Genomic DNA, 23,884 nt, shown 5'->3' on the forward strand with positions numbered 1-23,884 from the left:
CAATGCCATCAGCCGAACCAGAACCTTCTCTTGAATCCGAGCCAGTCACTGAACCAAAACCTTCAAGCGACGAATCTTTTACTGAGTCTAGATTGACTACCGTACCATCCATAGAACCAGAGTCTTCAACAGATATGAAATCTCAGGAAGATGTAGACGACAGTCACAATGTTGAAGATTATACTATGGAACCAAAATCTTCTAGCGAACAAGTGTCGTCCAATAAAACACAATCGTCCACCGAGTCTATGATCAGCAACGCTGGTTCGATCACTGAATTACCTGCTACCAAATCTCCCATGGCAGCTACAACCGTAATGCCAGAAGATGAAAGTGCAAGCAAGTCCGGTGATTCTACTAATATGGAACTGGAATCTACTACACTTCCTACAGTCGAAGAAACCACAAGCAACGAAAAGACTACTATACACATGCTAAACGATGATACACCCTTGCCAGTGATACCTTTGATGTCCGATGGCGAGGAGGACAAGACATCAAGCCGTTCATTCCCTGATTCAACAATGAAAGAAATGGATAACGAAGACAAAATGATGACAGCAAGTCCCATGGATGATGATCGTCAAACACCAAAACTTGAAGACACTACTGAGAGTAATACACCTCACGAAGAAGTGACTGAGAATACTATGATGAAAACAGATAATGAAGAATCTGCGAATACAGATATTTCAATGGATCCTAAATCGTCGTCCACTACTAGCTCCACCATTTCTGAGGTAGAGTCTACTACGAATTTGAGTATGGAGTCTGAGACAACATCTCTTCCTGTAGACACCACCGCTGAAAATACAACCGAGTTAAGTTCTATGGTAGACAGCAGTACTACCAAGATTTCAGAACAGCCTACAGTACAGAACACTTCGACGATGCTTGAATCCATCGAATCTTCCTCCATGCAATCCGAAGCAAGTCCACACGACACGAATGAAACCAACGTAATCGAACACATGCCGACAACTGTGTTTCCCAAATTACCAAAGAATTTCGGTCAAAACGTTGAACCACTCCTAGAACCACTGAAGAACGATACAGGGGAACATATTATGATCATACCACAAGAGGAACCGACGGAGGTACAAGATCCTCACGGGATTATTCCTCAATTGATCCCCGAACAGAGCATCAAAACTACAAATGGTTCATCGATCGAAGCCACCACGGAGGAGAACAAGATTCAATCGACAACTGAGACAATTCAGGCAGCTCTAAATCACTCTAAAAGTCATCCGGATGAGAATGTTGTGTCCATAGGTGAAGACAATTTGGATCATTCCACCAATCATCCGCTACATCCTGCCGTGTTCCCTGAAAATGCAGTCGATCATGTCACCGAGAAGTCTGATATAACCTATGATAAACACGTTGACGACATGTCACCATTCTTGCCAGACGTTCAGAAGGAGAAAGAAGTGAAGAAAGCTCCCAGATTGGACAAGGATGAGCAAGACGTGCCCAATCCTTTCGACGGACACGTCGAAGACGTAGTTACAGACAAGCCTATGATGGAACAGAGCACGACTGAACGCAACGTAAATGAAACTGACTTCAAGAATTCGATAAACGACGTACATTCAGAAATACAGGGCACCAAATCGATCAGCGAAGAAGATGATACTAATAAAGTGAATCATACCGAAACTAAAGGTCCCGAAGATGCAGTAAAGGAAGACATCCCTAAAGCTAATAATACCGAGTTCGACGCTCAGAACAGATTAAATACTTACGATGCTACTAACAAAGCAGTCAACGATGAAGTTGCTAAGGACACCGCAGATCTTCCCGAAGAAGATGAAGAATCTCTGAAGGTGGTACCCCTAGAGGAACAATTCAAGGAAACAGAAACGACAATCAAATACGACACAGACAAGGAGAAGTCTGAAGCTTCCACGGAACCTGCAATGACTACGATGAAAGTAAAGGATGAGAAACAAAAACAGGTGGAAGAATCATCAGTGAACAACGTAACGACTACTTCTGAGAAGCCAGAAGAGAATTCTGTGGAGGATCAGGACAATGACATCAATGACGACGCTCTGTCTAAGGGATATCGTCACGATGATACGGAAATCACCAAGATCAAAGAGTCCGGAAGATTACTCACGAATAATGTAGATTCAATTCCAAACAACGAGGGGAAATCGTTGAAACAAATCGATGCTCCTAATCCGAACGACGACGCGAATGTGCCTACGAATAATACCGAAGTTACGGTGACTACCATGGGAAGTATCCCGGACAAACACGTAGAAGATGCGAAATTAACAACACAGATACCTGTGCTGCCGTTGGAGATACAACAGGAGATGTCTACGACCGAGAAGATCGACAGCACGACCGTAACCGAGGAGACAATGCGGAAGGACAACGACACAGAAATGAACGTCGGACATATGAGTTCCGAAAAGGAAGACGCTACGACGATCCAGATGCCAACCACTCATACGAGCTCGATGGAAACGAAAACAACTGCTCAGGTACCAATTCTACCGGAGGAATTGCAGACCACTGAAAGTGATCCAGTACTGACTACGTCCACTATGAAACCGGATGCTGAGAAGAAGGTCAACGATTCGGAGAACACCAATGATGACGAACAATCGAAAGCGATCAACAGGGAAATAGGTAATACGTACAAAACAGAGGATACGATAAACAGTTCAATAGAACACGATAATAAAACCGATGATCTGATCACCAGCGCCGTGGAACACTTAGATAGCAGAAAGATTAATGGCACCTGGCCACAGATAAATGTCCCGATTGTTAATAAAAATGATACGAATGAGGAAAATGTAACTGTTCCAATGGTAACGAGCACTGAAGTCGGTATGAAGATCAATGAATCGATGATGAACAGAACTGCGACAGAAAATCCAATGATCAAAGAGGAACACACGACTGAAAGTAATGCCTTCAAAATGGCGGACAGTTCTAGTACCACGGAGGACGTGAGACCGGTCACAGAAATCCTCGAGGATGACATACCAATGGGTTTCGATTACAGAACATTGTTCGTCACCACGACACCGAAAACTATATTACCCGACCTGGATGTGGGAGAGTTGTCTGAGGAAGATCTGAGGGTGATTCCGTTGGAGAAGACTGCAGAAGTGAAGAAGAAGTCTGTAGACAAGAAGGTGGTTGATAAGTATAAATACAAAAAAGAAAAGGAACTTGATCTGGAAATGAACGATGAAGAAAACGTGTTGACCGAAGTTCCGGATCCCACGATTCTAGTTCTAACCGAGATGCCTCCAGTAGTTACCGAAAAGATTCCAGCTGAAACGAACGCAGACGTCTCGCAGGAAGATGTCGCGATACCTAAACTGAAGATCACGGAAACCACCAGCGGATCCAATCAAACGGAAACAAAAGATTCTGGAGAGCATCCTGGAAATAGAACCAATGCAACGGGATCTAGTAACACGAAGAAATACCCGAGTTTCATTCCCGTTTCGGAGGAGATCGCGGAATCAGAGCCAGTCACCGAGCCCTACATTTACTTTCGACGGCCGAGCCTATCGAACTATACGACAGAAGCTCCATCGGTAACCGGTGAATCATCGGTCGAAGGACAGGCCGCAATTGACCCGGCAAAAATTGCCCAGTTGGACGACACAAAAGCGAATCAAACCGACTACTTGACGGCTGCAATGGTTTCCAACCAATCATCTATTACCTCACTTACGCAGGAAGCAGACGCTAAACCGCTTGCGAAAGAACAAAGCGCGGACACGATGATGGTACTCCCGCCGACCACGCGATTCAAATTACCGGATACACCGGCCGAGACCACCAGTCACATCGACGTTTCGTTTTTGAACCTACCACCGAACATCGTCTTCTCGAAATGCACCGCGGGCCAGTTCCAGTGCGCGAACGGCACCGCCAGGGACGGCGCTTATTGCGTGAAATTATCAGCGAAATGCGACTCCGAGAACGATTGCTCGGACGGCTCCGACGAGTTCAATTGCGTGGAGCAAGGCTGCCCTGGAAACTTCCAGTGCGCGAGCGGTCAATGCCTGAAGCGTGATCTCGTGTGCAACAAGATCCTCGACTGCGACGACGGCAGCGACGAGAAAAACTGCGAGAAATGGGAATGCCAGTCCGATGAATTCCAGTGTCCCAGCGGTAAGTTTCTCAGGCGCAAACAGAATTCATTATTAACGACGTGCCATTAAATGCAAATCGGGTGTTAAAGAAGTGAAAGGAAAAAGGGGGTAGGGAACAGTAGGTCGGTTAATGGGTCCACCGTTGAATACTAATTGGGGACTCTAACGACTGTGAAGAATGTTCGATTTAGAAATAATAAGTTAAGGGGCTATGCTAGTGTGACGGCTATATGATAAGGCAATTTTTGGGAATTTTTTAGAGAAAAACTATTGAACTTATCAATTTGAATGAGTTTAAAAGTTACTGTTCGTCTGTCAGAGCGTTTTAAGGAAATTTTCTTTCCATGGCGGTCATAGTATAGACTCTTGTGGATTTGTGAAATAAAAAAAAAATATTTTCGTAATTTGTATGTGTGTGGCTATAGCCCGGGGTCACAGATTTTCTTTTTTTATATAAGATTTATTGGTTGTTTCAGGACGGTGCATCCCAGGTATCTGGCGATGCGATGGTCGACCCGACTGCGAGGACCATCTGGACGAGTACACCTGCGACGAAAGTTGCGGCAACGACGAGTATCTTTGCCCAACGGAGAAATGGTGCATACCGTTAACGTGGCGTTGCAACGGTGTCAACGAATGCGCTGACGGAGAAGACGAGAAGCTTTGCGACTGTGGAATTGATCAGTTCAAGTGCCAAACGGGCGGATGCGTGCCGGTGAATCAAGTCTGCGACGGGATCGAGCATTGTCCCGATCATTCCGACGAGTGGGGATGTTTGTGGGCCAATGTGACTATGGAGAAGAATCTCACAGATCTACAGAAGGACAGTGAGATCGAGAACAATGGAGGACAAGAGCTGAACGAAAGAACGTCTCTGTTGAAAATAAGGTGAGGACCCGAGTGTACCTCGAGTTATGTTCAAATTAATTATTGGAATCACATTAATAATATTGCTGTTTGAATTTCGTTCTGTCTCCAACTAATTTTGATTATCCTTGAATCACAGACAATTCGACGGCAGCTATCGTCTAGTTTGCTCCGACGGATGGAGCGAGGAGTTCAGCAACTCTTACTGCCAAGCTTTAGGATTTTCGGGTTCCGAGGCGATGGAATTACTTGATTGGGACAGGAACCAGAAGATCCTGAAACTGAGGTCGAGCTCCAATCCCAATATGCCGCTAGTCACGAATTTAGAGCCAGTCGAGTCCTGCGTCTCCGAGAAAGTTGTCCAGCTCTCCTGCCAAGAATTTTCTTGCGGCTCCCATTACGGTGAAGGGCCGACTGCCAGATTAGTCGGCGGAACTCAAGCCAGCGAAGGACAATGGTCCAGTGTGGTTTTGTTAAAGGAACCGAAGCACGGTGCTGCTTGTACGGCAAGCGTGCTGGGACCGATGCACGTGCTCGCGAGTTACTCCTGTATTCACAAGTAAGACATAATTTAACAGCAAATATTTCTATTAGCTGTGAGTATCCTCTTTTTTTAAATAAATCTTCTCCTGATTCTAGACACAAACAGAGTAACGGCTGGCAACTTTTCATCGGTGAGAACCAACTGAAAGCTCATCCGGTCAAGAACATCATTCCGTATCCTCAAGTGAAGTACAATCAATTCTTGTACAACAACGATATCGCCTTAGTGGAACTCGAGAGACCATTGACATTCTCGAGGAATGTCAGCGCCGTTTGTCTTCCAAAACATCCGATTCAGGTGGGTCACCATTTAGTTCGTAACACTTTAAGGATAACGTGGACAGTCTCAGCCACAAAGGGATACAATTTAATACCTATTCTTCATGAATTTCAGCCAAGACAGTTATGTGTGATGGTGGGATGGGGATTCCCCGTAAACGGCGAGATGGATTTGCAGAAGTATCTGAAATTCCTGCCGCTGCCAACTCGCGATTCCGAGGAGTGTAACGCGACGAGTCATTACGCAGGATTTATTACGAAAGATAATATTTGCGCTGGATTCACCGACACGGACAAAGGACCTTGCTACGTAAGCTGTCTTCGCCGTTCAGCTTCCTTGTACTCGGTTAGCGAATGGCATTCTCATCCTGGTTTCTTTCAGAACGACGAGGGAGCACCCTTAATGTGTGTCAGTGAGTCTGGTGGCACTTCAGCCAGATGGGAAATTCAAGGTCTACTTAGTCACCACAGCAGATGCTCAAGAGGTCATCCAGCAATTTACTCGAGCGTGGAACCCGCGCTCTCTTGGCTGCGGCAGTCTGTACCCGCTTTACAAACGCAAAGTTAAAAGAAAACGTGTTCTTGTTTTTTTTTTTTGTTTCTCGGAAGTATTAGATGAATCGACTTTGAAACACAAATTGATGTTACGAGACAAATTCAAAGAAGGGAACTGAAAGGTTTGAATTTCCAAGTTCCACTAAAAAACAGACAAAAGATGTACTTAATTTGTTGTATTTTTTTTTATAACGTTAAATCCGTCTACATTTCAAACAGTATGTTCCTATTTATAAATGCAAAGAATGCAATCGACGGATAGCACTGAATGGCCATAATTCGATTTCTGTATGAAAAAAAAAAGGAAATGTAAATGATTCTTTTCTTTTTTTGTGTTACTAATTAATGGGTAGATATTGCAATATTTTTGTAGTAAGAGTGACAGAGGTACACACAATTGGCGACACGATACTTATTTACAATTAAGAAATTTGTAAATACTGTATAAAGTGACTGTTTAATATGATTAACATTGTAAGAGATTTTTTTACAGGTTTAGCGAATTCGGTCTCTTAAGTATGATCATGGAGAAGACACTGAATATCTGTTGAATACTTGATTGGACTGTTGACTTCTGATAGTAGCTGCTTTTAATGTATTCTCTCTCAAGTATTGCAGTTTGCTTCATTGGCAGAATGGTAGTTAGCAATGATATTAGTGTTATTGATTGAATTCAGTTACTATAGAGAAGTTAATAAGGTAAAAAAAGTATTTATTCAATTTAAGAGACCAACGCATAAAATACATCCAATTATTCATTCAATAGTTTGTCTCAGAGATCCTGTGAAAGGATTTCTGAAACGAACAATGGATTAGGATAAGAAATAGATAGGATAAATGTATATAATATATAAGTATTTTAATAAAATACATTGTTACGGAGAGATACAATAATAAAATATGTTTATGTATGCATAGTCACTGATGAATGCATAAGTATTTTTATATACTAAGGATAAAGAATAAATGTACTTTAAATGAATGCAACATCTTTTCATTTTGGGTATAATACTTTAAGTAATTTTATTAGTAAAATCATAAGTTAATTCTTCTTTTTCTATTTACACATGTTCTTAATCTACTTGCTTTTTAGGCTTAGCTGCAGTTTCGGCAGCTGTTACTGCTGTGTCTATAGCAATTAATGACTTCGAAATGCTATTTATTACTTCATTGTATTTGGAGAAAACTTCATTTATGTGGCTATTCAGGTCTTGACTCTCTTCATATATTTTCAAGTACGATAGATTTAAATCATTCAGTTTGCTGGATAATTCTGGTACATCTCTTAATCTATTAGTTTCTATTACAGGCAACAGTTCCTGCATCTGATGTAACATGTCACAATTCTGTCTGATCTCTGGTTCCATTGTAAGCAGTAACTGAACTTTAGCCTCTATAGGTAACTCTATGGTTTCTACTGCTGGATCTAAATAACTATTCAATTCCGGTAAACGCTTTATTGCTGCACTTGTCTTTTCACGCCCTGACATAGCAGATGAGATCAATGTATTCACATGTAAGAGGCTATCAATCACAGGATTCTCCGGTGGAATATTATTACTCCCATTTGTATTTTTTAGTCCACATATACGTTTTTCCAATTCTGCTATTCTATCCTCTAGCAATTCAATAGTTGCCATTCTAAATGTTTAAAAAAAACTGTGGTAACACACTTGTGCATATGTTTCCATAAATGAATTATAAATTAATTATGGAAATGCACATTTAACAACTTCAACTCTTTATAGTGTTAGTGAGACATATTTTTGAGATATGTTCTTCAATTTAGAAATGCAAAATAAAACTGTTAATAGAGAGAAAGTGTAATATTTAATTTTGTATATTTTAAACTTATTTTAGTTTACTCATTGTTATTCTAAAGTTAATAATACATACATATATCCTTTTTAAGATAATATTTGAATATATAAATTAGATACCATTACACTTGTAAGTATTAGAATAGATGATTTAATAGTATATTAAAGCTTATAAGAAATTAAGATTTAGACACCTGTTACAAATAGCAAGTTTTCTATAATAACACCGTAATGATAATTAGCACTACTTACTTGACCAAATTTAGTAGCTGCTAAATTGTAACTTCACTTTATACAACAGAAGAATATAAATAACGGTATTTATGTAACGTTTTGCAGCACAATATACAAATTTTGACAGAAAGAATGAGGTTATAATGCACCACCTATCTGATGTTATGCAAACTTCGATGCATTCGATCAAAGCATTGCTAACTTCAATCCAATGGAAGCTCGCGGTAAATTGAAAAATGACAATAATGTCACAGTATTTTGCGCGCTCGATCTTGGAATAATCAAAGTTCCAAGAAAAGTATTGCTTTGCTTAAAGATAATACAAATCCTTGTTTAACATGTCTACAGTTACAACACTGTGTACATATAATCTTCATGAATCACGTTCTCAACCGCTCGCTGTCAGATACGAATTATTAAATGTTTTTTCCATAATATACATCGTCGAAAACGTAATATTTAAAAAAAAAATATTCTTCATTGTCATCACAGTTTAACAAATTGATAACTTAATGTTCGTATCTGTAGAATATCGAGCAGCCATAACTATTTGTTGTTTGTATATAAACGCGCATACATATTCAAAAAATTTAATGTATCGTTTCAGCGTCAGAAATATGAACGTTGAAATTGTTATTATAGAATATAGATTATAGATTAAAATAACTCTGCATTCGCTCACCACATCGCGTCCGTATTATTCGCCTTCTGCAAATTAACCCCGTTTTTGCTCAAGAATCTCTGGTTCATGTACCGAAACTTTCCTCGAATTCTGCCCGGTGAAATGAAAAAAGAACCCGCGCTTGAAATAGATGCAGCATAAGAGCTTACACATGCACATAGAGGTATTTACATTGTACACACTCGGGAACTGCACATTTTTAAATAAACTCCCTCGTTCCTCCCACTCTTGCCTGAGAACTGTTACAGACGAATATCAGACAATGTCCGTAAAGAGAGCCGCGTCGATGGTGGGGGTGGGGACACGAAGTATCTGTCATGGCCGACGTCCACTGGGAGCGTAGTTTTGGTCAGGCCGTGTCGGCGAACGGTGCACGGTGTGTCCGCTGGTGAAAAGGAAACATGGGGCACGATAATGGGCAGACGGTTAAGCGAAGAAGGTGTTAGCGAACTCTCGGTCCTTGTAAAGGACGATTTATGCGAGAGGACCGCGACGATGGAGTCACGAGCACGGAGGACTCAGTTGCGAAGCGTTGTCGGGATATGTCTGTTCCTAGCGCTGACGAGCATCATTTATCTCGGTTACTTTTGCCCGGATCATGTGTGTGCCCTGACGAATCGCGAAATCAAGGAGTCTGTGAGACTGTCGGAGAGCCTGTCCGTTGGCCCCGGCTCCGGCTTGTCTTCCGTCTCCGTTGAATTCGACAAAAATGGCCTGCTCTCGGTGCATCCTGCTTTTAGATTGCAAAGCATCCAGGGGAGCCTTGGTTACGACGATGTGTTTACCAATGATACCTTCCAGTTTGATATCAATGCGCACGATGTCATCGTTTTCCTACATATTCAGAAGACTGGTAAGTGATAACGTTATCCCTCGTATAACAAAGACGAGTAAATTTATTACCTAAACAAAATGTTCTGAATAACAAATAAAACATACAGACTACCTGTCAGGTATTGTTTGTCAATTAAACGTGAGTGGGTAGATTGCCGATGGTTGTGCAAATTTATACTTTTTCTCTTGGACTGAATTTGTATGTACAACTTATGAAAATTTTGATTAAACAATTTACATATGTTGTTAACTATGTAATTAAGTACACAATAAGTTGAGGCCCTTATACAATGTTTCTATGTGTTGTTTGTTATTCAAAGAATATTACGCCTATTTCTGTTGTATATTTATTCCAACAGGTTTTCGTTTCTGTTTTTGTTTTTATATTTCTGTTGTATGAACAATGTCTTGCATCACTTTGTCACTTGAAACTTATAGGTTCAATGTTTTGGAAGACAAGTAACAATGTAATTTGAATAATTTCTGGTAGCACTATTCATAACAATTTTAGTTTATTATATTCAAGTGAGAAATCAATTGAATAAGTTATTGAATAAGGTGGAGGTTAAGAATAACCTTATTATATACAAATTAGAAAGTCTGCAGATCATAAACTGTCTGCATAAATATATATTTTTCTTTGACTTTGTACTTAGATTTCTTTGGGTGAATGCCAACCAATCCTGTAGCTTAATAAAAGGAGAAAGAACAATTCAGGGATGTTGTCTTGTTTAATATGCTGTGCATGCATATGCCTGTTTCCTTCTTATTTTCTCTGTACAAGCTTCTTATAATCTTTTCTTCATCAAGATGCATATCAGTAGTAGATACAAGTTGTAAAAACTTGTTTAATGTATTACTGGTCATCCAAGTGATTTTTTTTTTATTGACTATCAGATTACCAATACCTGTGGATGAAATATTTATAATCATGTTTAGATACTTATAAACATGTAGACCTTTCACACATAGCACACATGTTTTTATGTTTCAGGAGGAACACTATTCGGAAAACATTTAGTCAGAGATCTGGATTTACAGAGACCATGTTCTTGTCAGAGAAGACGCAAGCGTTGTTTTTGTTTCCGTCCAAATCGTAATGAAAATTGGCTGTTTTCACGGTATTCCACTGGCTGGAAGTGTGGTCTGCACGCTGATTGGACTGAATTGACCAATTGTGTTGATACTGAGTTAAATAAAATTGAAGGGGAAGGGATAAAACGTAGATACTTTTATATAACTATTATAAGAGATCCCGTTGCACGATATTTGTCTGAATTCAGACATGTGCAAAGGGGTGCAACATGGAGAGGTGCACGTCACTGGTGTGGAGGAACTCAAGCAAATATACCACAGTGTTATCCTGGACCCAGCTGGCAGGGAGTCTCTCTAGAACAGGTAACACTGTTATATAATTTTTAATGCTGTTTAGTAATTTGAATATACTTTTGTATCTTAGTATTCTCATAAAATCGAACAGAGTCTTTTGTGAGTACAGCATTAAGTATGTTATCTGAAAGGCATTCAGATTTAGAAACACATTAAGATAAGCATTTTCCCTTATCTCAAGTCCTCCCTTTTCTCCTATTTCATATAGATGCAATTCTCCCAGTCAGAACAGCAGTTGCTTTGTTGATACTGAGATTTGACACTTACAAAAAATTATCTGAATTATAAATTTGTGTATATATCCGAAAATGGAAAAATGTTCTCTATGATAATATCAATAGAAATCATTTTGATAAACTATGTTATTATTTACATAGTTTATGGCGTGTCCATATAATTTGGCAAACAACCGCCAAACCAGAATGTTGGCTGATCTATCAATTGTTGGTTGTTACAATTCTACACTCAGCAGCTTGGAGAGAGATCGGCTCATGTTGGCTAGCGCTAAACACAATTTGCAATTCATGCCTTTCTTCATGCTGACTGAATACCAAAAAGTAAGAACTAAATTTTTTTTGTTAATGTTTCGAAATAGCATGTTTGCATGACATATGTACTATTATGTCTCATTAATGTAATTACTTGTCTCTTTTAAAAGCTTTCGCATTCACTAACTGAAGTCTCTAGTGCCCACATAAATAAATTTTTTTTTGTTTCATTAACATGGTTTTTATATTTTCTATACGTTTAACATTATTTTTAAATATACCTGACCCGGTTGTACGAACGTAGGTTTTACGATACACTAGCTAGAATATCATCTGTTGGAAAGTAGCTCTTGATGTAAATATTTGTCTTACCCACCATACGCAGACGATGAATATCCCGTAAACATCCCACGCTTTTAACCGTTTACTTTTATGGGTAACTTGAGTTTTTGTTCTGCTCTGCTTTAACATGTCCCAAATGTGTTAATACTAAATTACCAAAACTAAAACACTTTGTTTTTTTTAAATACGAAGTGTGTAATTAACAATCATATCTTATAAATCACAGTGTACAATCTAATTGTAGCATGAAGTTTCGCAGAAATTAATTTTGCCTTACGCGTTTTGTGTTATGTTTATGGAATATGTTGTTTTGCCAGCTTTGATCTGTTTTTTTTTTGTTACTTCAAGATCAACACGTTTGCCATCCATCATTATTACTGCATCAACAAGAAATTGTTTCTCAATAGGCATGATTCTACGTGATTCTAACAATTTCTTATCATACTTTTTTTCTGGTTATGCAATAGGAAGAAAAATGTTAAATTCAAAATTGTTGTTATTAGTAAAGTGTTTGCACTCAGTGAATATACAATACACTCCATCGCTTTGTGACAGTATTACTATCATTATATATCGTCCAATATTTAATATTACCTAGGTGGGACAGTATTCTTTTGAAGAAACATTCGGAATGAGATTCGCTGTTGCATTCGAGCAACATAATGCAACGCTGAGCGCTGCTACTATGGCTACCCTTACTGCAGAACAATTAGATGCTGTGCGTAGGCTTAACAGACTGGATCTAGAACTTTACGATTTCGCGAAAAATCTCGCGTTCGAACGATTCAAACGGCTTAGAGACCGCGATCCGTATTTTGTACAACGATTTCAACACCTTGGTGAGCTACCTTCGAGACAGAGTGCAACAGAATTCAATTGGGATTCTGTCATTGAAGATACGACAGATATTGAATGATATGTAAGTATGTCATAAAATAGATATTATCGATGCTTTGTATTCATAGCTAAGCGAATAAGGTTGCTCTGAATCTGAGCATCTCAGGGAATCACCCTTGAAAGAAAATGTTTTACATTCAATTATTCTATGCAGCTGTCTGCATGTAACTTACCAAAAGTGTTGTAGAAATTAATTTGGATAAGACCAAAGAGAGCTCAGAGGATCTCGGTGTAATCCTCTTTGAATAGCTATATATGAAAAGTCTATATATATGAAGTAAATGACACAATTTTTTATGATTTTTATAATCTTTAGAAATGTCCTATGCAAAGTTCTTCCATTCAATGCAAGTTTGCTTACTGTATTACATTTAAGCTTACGATTTGTTGATATTTCTAATTCAGTATAGAACAGTATTTTGGAAGCAGATGTCTTTTATGTTTTAAAAAAATCAGTATAGCGAATCACTATTATGATTGTAGCATTTTTTCTCGTATTGGGGAAACTTGATATACTTAAAAAAATATATTCTACAGAAATGAGAACTGTTGGTATACATTGAATGGTACTCACTATTTTCATTACATTTGCTTTAGTATTGTTTCAAACGTGATATATTTCTACGTCTTAACAATTGAAATTACTAATATGTATTTAAAAAAATAATATTATTTTAAAGAGAAATTTTTATTTCTTGTCTTTATAAATATAACAAATTAAATTAGTGTTTTTATTTTTACTATATTCGTTACAAATTAGAAGTAAAAGTTTTATTTCAAACTAAACAAATTAAAAGTAATACGTTTTAAAGTATATAAATTTGATCATGAGTTCATAATCAGTTTTACGTGTCAATATCTTCCTAAACCTGTCTTAAATTTGTCAGTTTTTTTCTGTGATGACAAAAAATAATAATTAGAAATGAATGAATTGTCCACTGACCTTTTAACGATCTCTAATAATTTGCCGATTTTACGGACATCGGCGAAGTTGAGAACCCCTGAACGATCACAGTTCTATATTCCTATGTAACTAGCACATCACGGAGATAATAAAATTGACACAATATGCAGCATGTATAAAAATCTCTAAGCGATTTTCAATGGAAGGATAAATATTACAAATTAATTTTGTAAATATATCAAAAAGTATATATATTTTTTAATAGAATTATTTGCAGTGTTATTTAAACAAAGTGGTATTAGATTTAATAAAAGCGATCTGTATAGTTTAAGTGATAAAGTGTTCATGTGAATGTTGGAATGAATGGTCATACATTGAATAAACGTGTCTAATATTAGATATAGTAGACTCCCGTTTAACCGGAGTCCACCCCATTCTGTGGGATCGGACCTCTGGCCGGGTAAACAATTGGCCGGTTCATCCGACAATATGTATCAGTAATCAAACAACTATCCAGTATTCAAAAATTTAGTATTAATAGAAAATAAAATTAGTAAGAGAAAGATTATTGAAACAAAGACAAATATGGTAAAAACTAAATTTAGTCGGAAGTGAATACATAATCAACGGAATATGTCAGTAATTTGTCTTCTAGTTAATTGTTTTTATGTCAACAAAAATGTGGCCTGTCAAAGCAAGGCCGGATAATCGGAAGTCTACTGTACTGATTATTTAACAATGTAACTGCTCGGAAAGGTCGTCTCACTTGAATAGGTGTTTATGTTTTATTAGAATTACCAAACATTTAAGAATTTTTTTTTATGCAGGAGTTTAAGATATCAGATTTGCAGTTCATATAATCTTCCTTTTTGAAAGTTGTATTAGGAAGATTATGTAGTTGTTTAATGCATTAGAATTGCATGTGCAATAAGATTCTGTGGGTTACCATTATAAATAATTCATATCATCCAGTCACGAGATAAATGTAATATATCCTATATATACTATATGTCTAGCTAGTTAGCATTAAATTGTTATAAAACAAAATTGCAAATACTCTCTTTAATATAGTACTGGTCTTTTACATGATCGCCACCTTTACATTATAATTTTTATCGTAAATGAGTGCCATGAATCATGTAAAATAAATCGATCTGTTTTTTACATTTACCATTACAAATGATTTTTGTTAGTATGAAAATATATAATGTTTTTCAATGAATGGTTCATATGCTGCAGCTTTTCATGGCCTATGTTAAATATTTTGTTGTTGGTTTTTGAACGGTAAGTGTTGTTAGTTAATATTTGCCGACATTTCGTGAAAATTGAGTTTTCACTTAATTTTAATGAATGGTACATTTTTGTAGATGCGTAGAGATGTAAGCAAAAATTAACTTGAAACTACTATCGCGTACAAATCAACAACGTGTGAAGAATCTATTTGTTAGTGTATGCATAATATTAAGCATGTAATTTAAAAATAATGTTAAGGACCAAAGATTTAATAAGTGTTAACAAGAGTGCAGAGAGCTGGTCACAAGCAATTGTAAAAAAGAAAACTTTTTATATGTTCTTAAACAAAGCGATTGTTATAATTGCGATTTAAATGGGAAGATGTGATACTACGCATTTTTCCATTGAATGTATAGGTACAATAATTACAATAATTAGGAATATCTACTTGGACCGAACGTGAATAATTTTTGATGTAAATTAACATACTTATGCAAATTTTTAATAACACAATGCTATTTTCGCATATTTATCTTTCCCGTGCATTAACATTCTTATAATTATACAGAGATAATGGAACTAAATCACACAGGGTGTGCAGTATTTTAAAATTTATAAATGCAATACAATTAGAGATAACAATAACTATTTTATCAACTTCTTAGGTTATAATAACTGCTATGTTTCTCTGCCATTTTTTTTATTCCACATGTAGTGTGCTTATTGGACTATATGTCTCAGAGAATAGTTGTGTCCATTTGTAAACAGGTATACATCATTGTTTACAAATGTGTCTGCATTATCAACATTGTAAAAAACATGCACATACTCATTGAATTAGTGTGAATGATGACTAACTTTAAAGTGTATAATATACAGTCCTTAGCACGAAATTAAGTTATATAAATGGGAATGAAAACAAAAGCCATGACAGTAGCCTAATGAAGCAGAATATAGGCCTAAGCCATTGGTACCTTATGTAAGCCAGTGTACATATTATACCATTAATTCTTTAAGGAACAATAAATTGTTGTGTATACAATATTATATACAATCTTATACAGACATATATAAATACATAAAAAATATATATATTATATATAAAAATATTATATGTAAGTTGTACACACATATTTAAAATTATGTTATTTGATTATTAAATAATTATACAAAGGAAAGACTGTAGTCATTTTCAGGCACACCAGGTCAAAATAAATTCTAATATCTTGATGTCAACCTCAATAATTAATGTGAACATTGTTGTGGAGGTATTAAGAACAGTAATAGAATATAAATTAAAATGTTTATTTTGCAATTGCTAATTAAATATATTTATACATTATTATTAAAAGAATTTATTATTCATAGAATTATATCTTAACTTTCCAGCTAGATTAGAATAGTTTTTCATTTTGTTCTTCACTGTTATATTAATGTAGGATGGACATGCAGTATTTTGAAAATTTGTTCCCCAATGAGACCAATTTTGCCATGTTAGCATATTTTGCTAGAGCAGTGATTGCTCTAACATTATCTTTTCAAAACCTGCAGGTAGAGGATGAACAAAGTTATCCAAAATTATATCTAAAATGGCTCCATCATCCACTATAAAAAAAGATTAATTTTATACATTAAAGTATGACTAAACTATAAGTTTTTTAATTTGTAATACATTACCATAAAGTATTGGGTACACAGTTCCTTTTATTCCCATTACAGGGGTCTCCATTGATTTTCCATTTACATAGAAATTAAGTTCTACATGGTCATAAGATACACCCTGATAAATAGAAAATCATTAGCCTACAAACTTACATTTATATCAACTTTGTACGTACTATGATATCTCCTTCCTGCACTAGAGTTTGAATCTTATGTATTTCTTGCTGGTTATGTCTTATAATGCCATCAGAATTAAGAGCCCAACTTTCCATGTCATTTCCTCCAGTTGCAATATTCAGATCCGTGGATCTTGTGGCTAATCCAACTGCCCATATACCACTTTGTTGTATTTTAATTTCAAAATAACTTTTACTTTGAACAAGAGGAGCATTTGTTAAGGCACCACCACAACCACATACTCTTAGACCATCTTTTACTATCACAACTTCATGTCCTGTACCAATTCAACATTTTGATTCACACGATATTAGAATTAACAAGGCATTGTAGTTTTTAAAGACATTTTAACACCGAGCAAGAAGAACATTTATCAGAACAATAATACATCATCCGTAACACAGGATACTCAATAACAAAGGTAGAAATTTTATGCAAATTTAATGATATGGATGCAGTTAACATTTTAAAACACAGTTATGTACTAGCCTAATCATAAACATTTAAATTACCCATATAAGATGTATCTAAAGCTATAGGATTCGGACGTTCCTTCGGCATTTGCGATTCAGCAAAGCCGAGGCCGTCAAAACAATTCCTCAAACAGCAAAACATCATTCGTGCTCACTTCCCTTTACTGTTTATTCAAACAGGCAAACGCGGCATTGTACCACCTCCAGGAGAAAAATTTCTTTTTTCTCCTGTGAGAAACAAAACTATGTACGAACGTTACACAATACTTATTTTTATTGCAAGGAAACGCAGTCACTATGCAACTCCTAGATATGATAACAGCTTGATGCGGCGTAAATTTCAACGTATGTAGATATCAATGTGTGTAGGCAGCTATGTATATATGTATCATAGAAAATGGCTTCCATTCAAATATGTATATGTAGTATGTATAGATACTAAAAGTATGACCATTTTATGCAATTATAGTTTATTTTGCAATCGAATTTGAGAATAGAACAAAATTTTTCAGATTAGCATCTCCATAATGTAATATTTAGTATAATGAAATGGAATTGGTTTAAGGTTATGTTTTACTGATCAAATTTGAGGTTATGCATTAACAAAACTAGTAGATACGTAGGAACATTAAAAAAACACACGTGCAGTATATTGTACTTAATTTAATGTTTAAGTTAATATAAAATTTCAGTTATAATATATCAATAAGGAAAGAAGTAAAAAGATTGTGTTTAGTACCAAAGTGGTATTTATTTGTTTATTTTATACAAGAAAAATTTATATCCGACTGGGATACATCATCTGTAATGAGAAAAAACATTAAGTTCAAATATTATAAAGTTTGTTTTTGGAAATTTCATTTGCTACTTTATTAGTTAAGTAACTTACAATTCTGATACGGTGACCCATAGCTTTAGCTGGTAGATTTCTCTTAAACTTAGCACGTACTGAACCACTGGTACCATGAGGTCGGGTTACTTTACCCCAAATAGCTCTAACTTTCGTTTTTCTACCTTTCTTGCCAGGAATAGGTGTCTTATTCTTTGCCTATAATAGAATGCAATGGATGAGAAATATATGATGTGTTATAAAAATGTTGTAGAAAGAATTGAAATGAAGCAATTAATTGGTAAAAGATGTGAAAATATTACCTTATATACATAGACACATCGTTTTCCTACATAAAAGTCTGAATCACGTATGGTTTTTGCACCTTCAACTCTCAATAATGCTGTGTGTTCATGTTGATTACGAAGGCCACGTTTGTAGCCTGTGAAAATGGCTTTAGCATATAAACGTCCGTGTCTTTTAAAGCGCCTTTTCTTTAACGATGGAGGTTCCACTGGCTTCTCCTTTGGCTTCTTGGTCGTTTTCGTCTTAGCCTTAGGTTCATCGCTCCGAGGGCACAACAAAGATTAGGATGAACTTGAGACACTATGTTATTCAACTGATTTAAATGTTATCAGAGCACTACAGGTTATGTCAAAGTGGTGTTCGAAATCCATTAGAAAACAAAACAAAGTTTCATTGTATCATTGAAGAGAGATGTCTGTGACACAGTATTTTTCACTGACTTATGAAAAAACTGTATCACTACCGTATTCGAATTTTATTATAGAATACACGTTTTTGTTGTTATACGTCCGTGAACACCGTGTGAAACGCAGCTCCCGTAATCCATTTGGATCAATAAAAAATACACGAAATATGGCAAAGAAAATATTTACGTGATATCAAGGAATAGTAATCGACAATCTAAGATTATTATTATTCTATCGGCTTAATTAATTTAATATATTTTAAGTAATAAATATGAGACTTTGACACCGTAAGACATACCGGATGTATATCGCGAACTAAAAGAAACAGGAAACTTTAGCCCTCTTACGGCAGAGACGTCAAATGTTTTGTAAATTACCACAGACGAGATACAGAGTAGACCTAACGTCCAATGTAATTTTCTGTCACATGCTCGAGGGCTGTAGAGCCCCCATACCAGTTTAGTGTCAATATCCGACTTTACCGATGAAGCATGAATTCTGAGTACATATTATTAGCACCAGAGAGGAAATGAGAGTGCTCAGTAGAATACTTCTATTCTGCATTATCATACATAAGTGAGTGATAATCTCACTTTATCTGTGAAAAAATCACAGAATAGAAGTATTCTACTGAGAGGATACTGATATTTGTGAGGCGTAAGTTATTTATTGAATAACGCACGATGGAATAAGAAATGAAATAAAGATAGTGATGTATTGTTTTTTATTTAAATAATTACAAAGAAATATTTAATTTACAATAATGTGTAATGCTTTATTAATGATTTCTTTTAATGATTACAAACCATTTCTTCCGTAATATGTTGCAAAGTTTCCAACGACTTCGTGATGTCCTTATCTCTTCGAAGATTCTGCTTTACTTCCAATCATTATTTACAACAAATAGGTCTTTTGTGGCGACAGTCTGAACAACTCAGAATCTTTAGAAATAATTAGTCGAATAATTCTTCACGGAACTTCGAAAGAAGATTAAGGTTCTTATTGCTCATAAAATAATGAAACCGTCTTAACGAAGAATTGTTTCGTACGTAAGCGACTACATTTTTTGTGTATTTTTAATCTACCCTCTAAGGGACTTTCTTCAATTTCTCGAGGACGTTTTCTTTCGACATTCTTTTCTGCTCGGCCCCATAGATTTTCTCGGCTATTAAAGGAAACCGCCATACGAAGCCGGCGAAATGTCGAAGAAGGAAAGAAGCAATCGCTGTCGACGATACATTAAAAGTAAAATGCTTTCAGCGGTCTTCATAGAGCAACGTTTAATTATGAACGTCCCTCTGAAAGGGAAAATACGAAACGTTAGTTATTCTAGAATGCAATTAAACATTGCAACGCTCTGTTTAATATTTCACCGGTGAAAGACATCTTTCCAGTCGGTTGACTTCCGTTTCTTTCACTCGTGTCATTCATGTCCGCTTAGGAAAGACGTGTATGACTTACAAAATGAGCCGGAATACTTCTGGTAAATATGAAAATCCAAAGCGATGCATGAGACAGACATTATATGCGTATGAAAGATGAGCTGAAATCTTGTGGCAGCATCATTAAAAATAATAGTAATTACGATTATCTTAATTGTGAACTGTAATGAAAGGGAGCTCAAGGATACATGTAATAATTTTACTCGCGGTGTATCGCGATTTTCGACGGTCGCCTTCTGCATTTTTATGAATCGGGGGATGATTCGTGGATTTAAGTTAGCCAGCGTAAACAAGCGACAGCTGGTCGCGGCAGAGTATACGCTAAAATTGCGGCTAATGACATAAAATATTCCAATATGATTAGCAGGTGTACGACGGAATATATACACAGGGGCCGGCTATCAATCAGTGACGGTAATCAAATGCAGATTTCATTCCAGGACCGTTTAATCACCGCCTCTTGTCTGCCTTATTTATTCTTCGGGATTCTTCTTGCAAATTTGCGCTTCGTGCTCGACGCCCGCGGAATTTTATACCCTTAATAATGCAAATATTGACGTACGTTCGCGGTGGCCGGCAGCCGCCACCGAGCCGACGGTGTTTTATTTCGGTGCTGGTTCCCCGAAACGAATATTGCACGAGTAATTCCGTCGTCTGACGCTAGAGCAACTGTGTAATAAACCGAATGATATCCTTTTTATTCGAAGCATTTTTCGCTAAAGATTGCTCGAATGACTTGACGACGTTATAAACGGTCTTATTGACGGGACAGGTTGAAATGTTTATGTTTAGACTCGCTTCGAATATTAAACCATTATCAGGAATCGTGGAGGATTTGTTTCTTTATTTAAAGATTATGTACCGTTCAGTATCGAAACGTACGGAAGCATTACTAACTTCTGTATCGCTCCAAAATACCCGGTTAACAGAGATTGGCACAATTAATACATAGTTAATACATTTATTCGAATAATAAAATATAAATCGAATTATTTTATGATCCAAATTGGAATTACTACGTTCAATCAAGTAAAAATGACGAAATATTTTGTTCATCTTTTATTCATTATTCGAACCTTTTTATCCAGATAATGAATTTTCCCATTTCTGTCGGTCAGTACAGCTCTATCCTTGTGACACGTTTTCCAGTCAAATATGGCCATATTGAAAGGGTTAAATCTACAGAGATGATCACAAAACAATCAGTCACTCCTCAATTCTGTCCTCGATGTCGGTGCTGGTGCTTGAATTAGCTCTAACGTAAAAGGCACGAAGTCGAACGTACTCGAGGGGATGTTACACGTACCCCTGGGGGGAGGGGGTTGGTCGATGAAATCGTCAATTTTTCGGTCTGATTATTAACATAACGCGAATGTACCGTTCCAAAAATAACGGTAGAAACCGATCAAACGACTGGCGGTTGCGCGTCGGTTGAAAATAAACCGAGCGGTGAACGGCCTTTGGGAACGGTAGCCAAATAGGGGTAAAGACACAAAAGAGGAGATACGGTTACGTGCACATTGGCACTCGAAGAGTGCCGTTCCGGAATATCGATTTCCAATAGAATCGTCCGTACGAGGTGGGGGTTGGTGATAGTAGGCAGGTATATATTCGACGGTGCTAATTCCAAATATCGTCGATAGCCGGTTTGTAAGATTGGAAATTCCGTTCTGTACATATACTTCAAGGCCAGACGCCTAATACACGCGGATGTTACGCCACCGCTCGACTACCACCACCGTCGCCACAAATCCCCACGATCCGTATAATCCTACGGAATCGGCCGATACGGTCCCTGCTACTGTGTAAACCACCGATTGGATTCTGGATTATCATCGTTTCGCAATATCTATCTTCACTACTCCATCCCCCCTCTCTTTTACCCGTAACGTCTTTCGTTGGACTGATCCCGCGGCCACGTCGATTAATCGGAAACGTTCGCACATTTTCTCGTTAACAGAGGAACGTTCTGCTCTTCGAAGACTGTGTAAAATAAACGAACGGAATATTCAGTTGGAACGTTTAGGCGCAGGGTGGTCTTGTGAATACGGATTTTTTCAAGGATTTGACAAGGGAAGTGAAATGATTCGAATTAATTTCTGTTAACATAGTGTCGCTATCTACCATTTTCAATATAGCCGCCATCTTTTCTTGTAAGAAGATTGTCTTCTTAGGAGACCATCTTTTCCTTCGATATTTTCTATGGAACAGTTCTTATAATTCATGGCGAAGTTGACTCAGCCACGGTTAACCCTTTAACGCCCAGGCTCAGAAATCGTTATTTCAAAATTAAAAGTCTGATATATATACAGGGTGTCCCAAAAATGTCCTCCGACCCGGAAATGGGGCACTCGGGGCGTGAATTGGAACAACTTTTGCTACAAGGCCGAAAAGGTTTTGAGCCATAAATAACCGAAAATTTCGCTCCGGACTGTACAAGGGTGGTCGTCCAGGGCCAAGCAGCGTCAACTTACACGTGTCGGTCAAATTTTTTCCCTGCTCCTCGAGGAAAACAATGTACATTGTGCTTTCCAACTCGAAGCAACGGGCACGTTGGTGGTCCTCTTTATTTCGGACATTCTTAAGCCGATGCACGTGATGTCTGTTTCCTATCTCGAAGGAGTAGGTACCTTGGCAATAAATTAACGGGCTACGCGCCTTGGTGAAACTGCGCGACGGTTTTTTCCTTTCACTTCTGCAAAGCACGTGTTATCCTAGAACCGTTGGTTTTTTTTACCTAAATCTTGTCGTGGTGGGAGTGAACTCACAGTGTAACGATGGGAAACTACTTGGGAGGTAGAGGAAAAATTCTGTCAGTCGGTTAGCAATCGGGCGACAGAGATGTTCAGTTCACGGGAGTCTTACGCAATGTTATGGTGGTACGTAGAGAATAACGGATATGCGGGTGTTGCTGTGCAAGTGTTTGGTTACGTAAAACATCTGAAAAATTGAAAACAATCGGCCCTATCCGGGGCCACGAATTTTCCTAACGTAGCGACAACACGTTGGATTAAAAATACATTAAGTGATTGTGTCGGGTGATCGGTGTTAGTGGTCGTGCAGTGAAGTGAGTACGTATTCGGTGGAATAACCAGGACGCACTTGACGTTACAACCCTTAACTTCGGCTGGTGAGGTATACATGCGATCACCTGCGAACTGGGCGATACCCTGCCATAAACCGTTTCGGCCGTCGATGACCAGGATCGGTTCAGTGACCTAGTGACACAGGTTTGCAAACTGCAGGTGAATTTCCGAAAGGGTGAGTTCTAATCAATTTATTGCTGATTATTACTTTCTTAATTTAACGCAAGCTATGGCTTATTTCCGGCGATAATTCTGCAAGTTTCTGTACGTAACTTTTTCTTCGGGCTTTTCGAAGAAAC

General features: G+C 37.3%; 5 protein-coding genes across 5 annotated transcripts in view; 2 read left to right on the forward strand and 3 right to left on the reverse strand.

Annotated features, from left to right (window-relative positions):
* LOC107191495 (serine-rich adhesin for platelets-like) overlaps positions 1 to 6,424 on the forward strand; it is a 46,514-nt gene extending 40,090 nt beyond the window's left edge. The window contains exons 7-12 of the mRNA XM_015580558.1: positions 5 to 4,155; positions 4,613 to 5,024; positions 5,143 to 5,562; positions 5,643 to 5,844; positions 5,941 to 6,135; positions 6,208 to 6,424. Coding sequence (XP_015436044.1) covers positions 5 to 4,155; positions 4,613 to 5,024; positions 5,143 to 5,562; positions 5,643 to 5,844; positions 5,941 to 6,135; positions 6,208 to 6,393 — 5,566 coding nt within the window. The 3' untranslated portion in view covers positions 6,394 to 6,424. The remainder of the gene's footprint in view (positions 1 to 4; positions 4,156 to 4,612; positions 5,025 to 5,142; positions 5,563 to 5,642; positions 5,845 to 5,940; positions 6,136 to 6,207) is intronic.
* A 1,029-nt stretch (positions 6,425 to 7,453) lies between these two features.
* LOC107191753 lies at positions 7,454 to 8,548 on the reverse strand. Its single transcript, XM_015580853.1, has 2 exons — positions 8,453 to 8,548; positions 7,454 to 8,021 (listed from the first exon to the last, which is right to left on the reverse strand). Exon 2 carries the CDS (start codon positions 8,018 to 8,020, stop codon positions 7,454 to 7,456), a length of 567 nt encoding a protein of 188 aa, XP_015436339.1. The 5' UTR covers position 8,021; positions 8,453 to 8,548.
* An 886-nt stretch (positions 8,549 to 9,434) lies between these two features.
* On the forward strand, positions 9,435 to 13,085 carry LOC107191738 (heparan-sulfate 6-O-sulfotransferase 1-B). The gene is made up of 4 exons (XM_015580839.1): positions 9,435 to 9,969; positions 10,945 to 11,348; positions 11,717 to 11,896; positions 12,768 to 13,085. The coding sequence occupies exons 1-4, from the start codon at positions 9,531 to 9,533 to the stop codon at positions 13,083 to 13,085; spliced, it is 1,341 nt and encodes a 446-aa protein (XP_015436325.1). The 5' UTR covers positions 9,435 to 9,530.
* A 3,538-nt stretch (positions 13,086 to 16,623) lies between these two features.
* On the reverse strand, positions 16,624 to 17,849 carry LOC107191744 (SPRY domain-containing protein 7). Its single transcript, XM_015580844.1, has 4 exons — positions 17,555 to 17,849; positions 17,042 to 17,319; positions 16,881 to 16,983; positions 16,624 to 16,808 (listed from the first exon to the last, which is right to left on the reverse strand). Exons 1-4 carry the CDS (start codon positions 17,658 to 17,660, stop codon positions 16,711 to 16,713), a joined length of 585 nt encoding a protein of 194 aa, XP_015436330.1. The 5' UTR covers positions 17,661 to 17,849; the 3' UTR covers positions 16,624 to 16,710.
* Positions 17,850 to 18,246: 397 nt separating this feature from the next.
* Positions 18,247 to 19,565, reverse strand: LOC107191496 (60S ribosomal protein L35a). Its single transcript, XM_015580559.1, has 4 exons — positions 19,540 to 19,565; positions 18,668 to 18,911; positions 18,405 to 18,563; positions 18,247 to 18,317 (listed from the first exon to the last, which is right to left on the reverse strand). The coding sequence occupies exons 1-4, from the start codon at positions 19,563 to 19,565 to the stop codon at positions 18,294 to 18,296; spliced, it is 453 nt and encodes a 150-aa protein (XP_015436045.1). The 3' UTR covers positions 18,247 to 18,293.
* Between the last annotated feature and the right edge of the window lie 4,319 nt (positions 19,566 to 23,884).

This window comes from Dufourea novaeangliae, unplaced genomic scaffold (assembly GCF_001272555.1).
Source record: "Dufourea novaeangliae isolate 0120121106 unplaced genomic scaffold, ASM127255v1 scaffold228, whole genome shotgun sequence".
NCBI lineage: Eukaryota > Metazoa > Arthropoda > Insecta > Hymenoptera > Halictidae > Dufourea > Dufourea novaeangliae.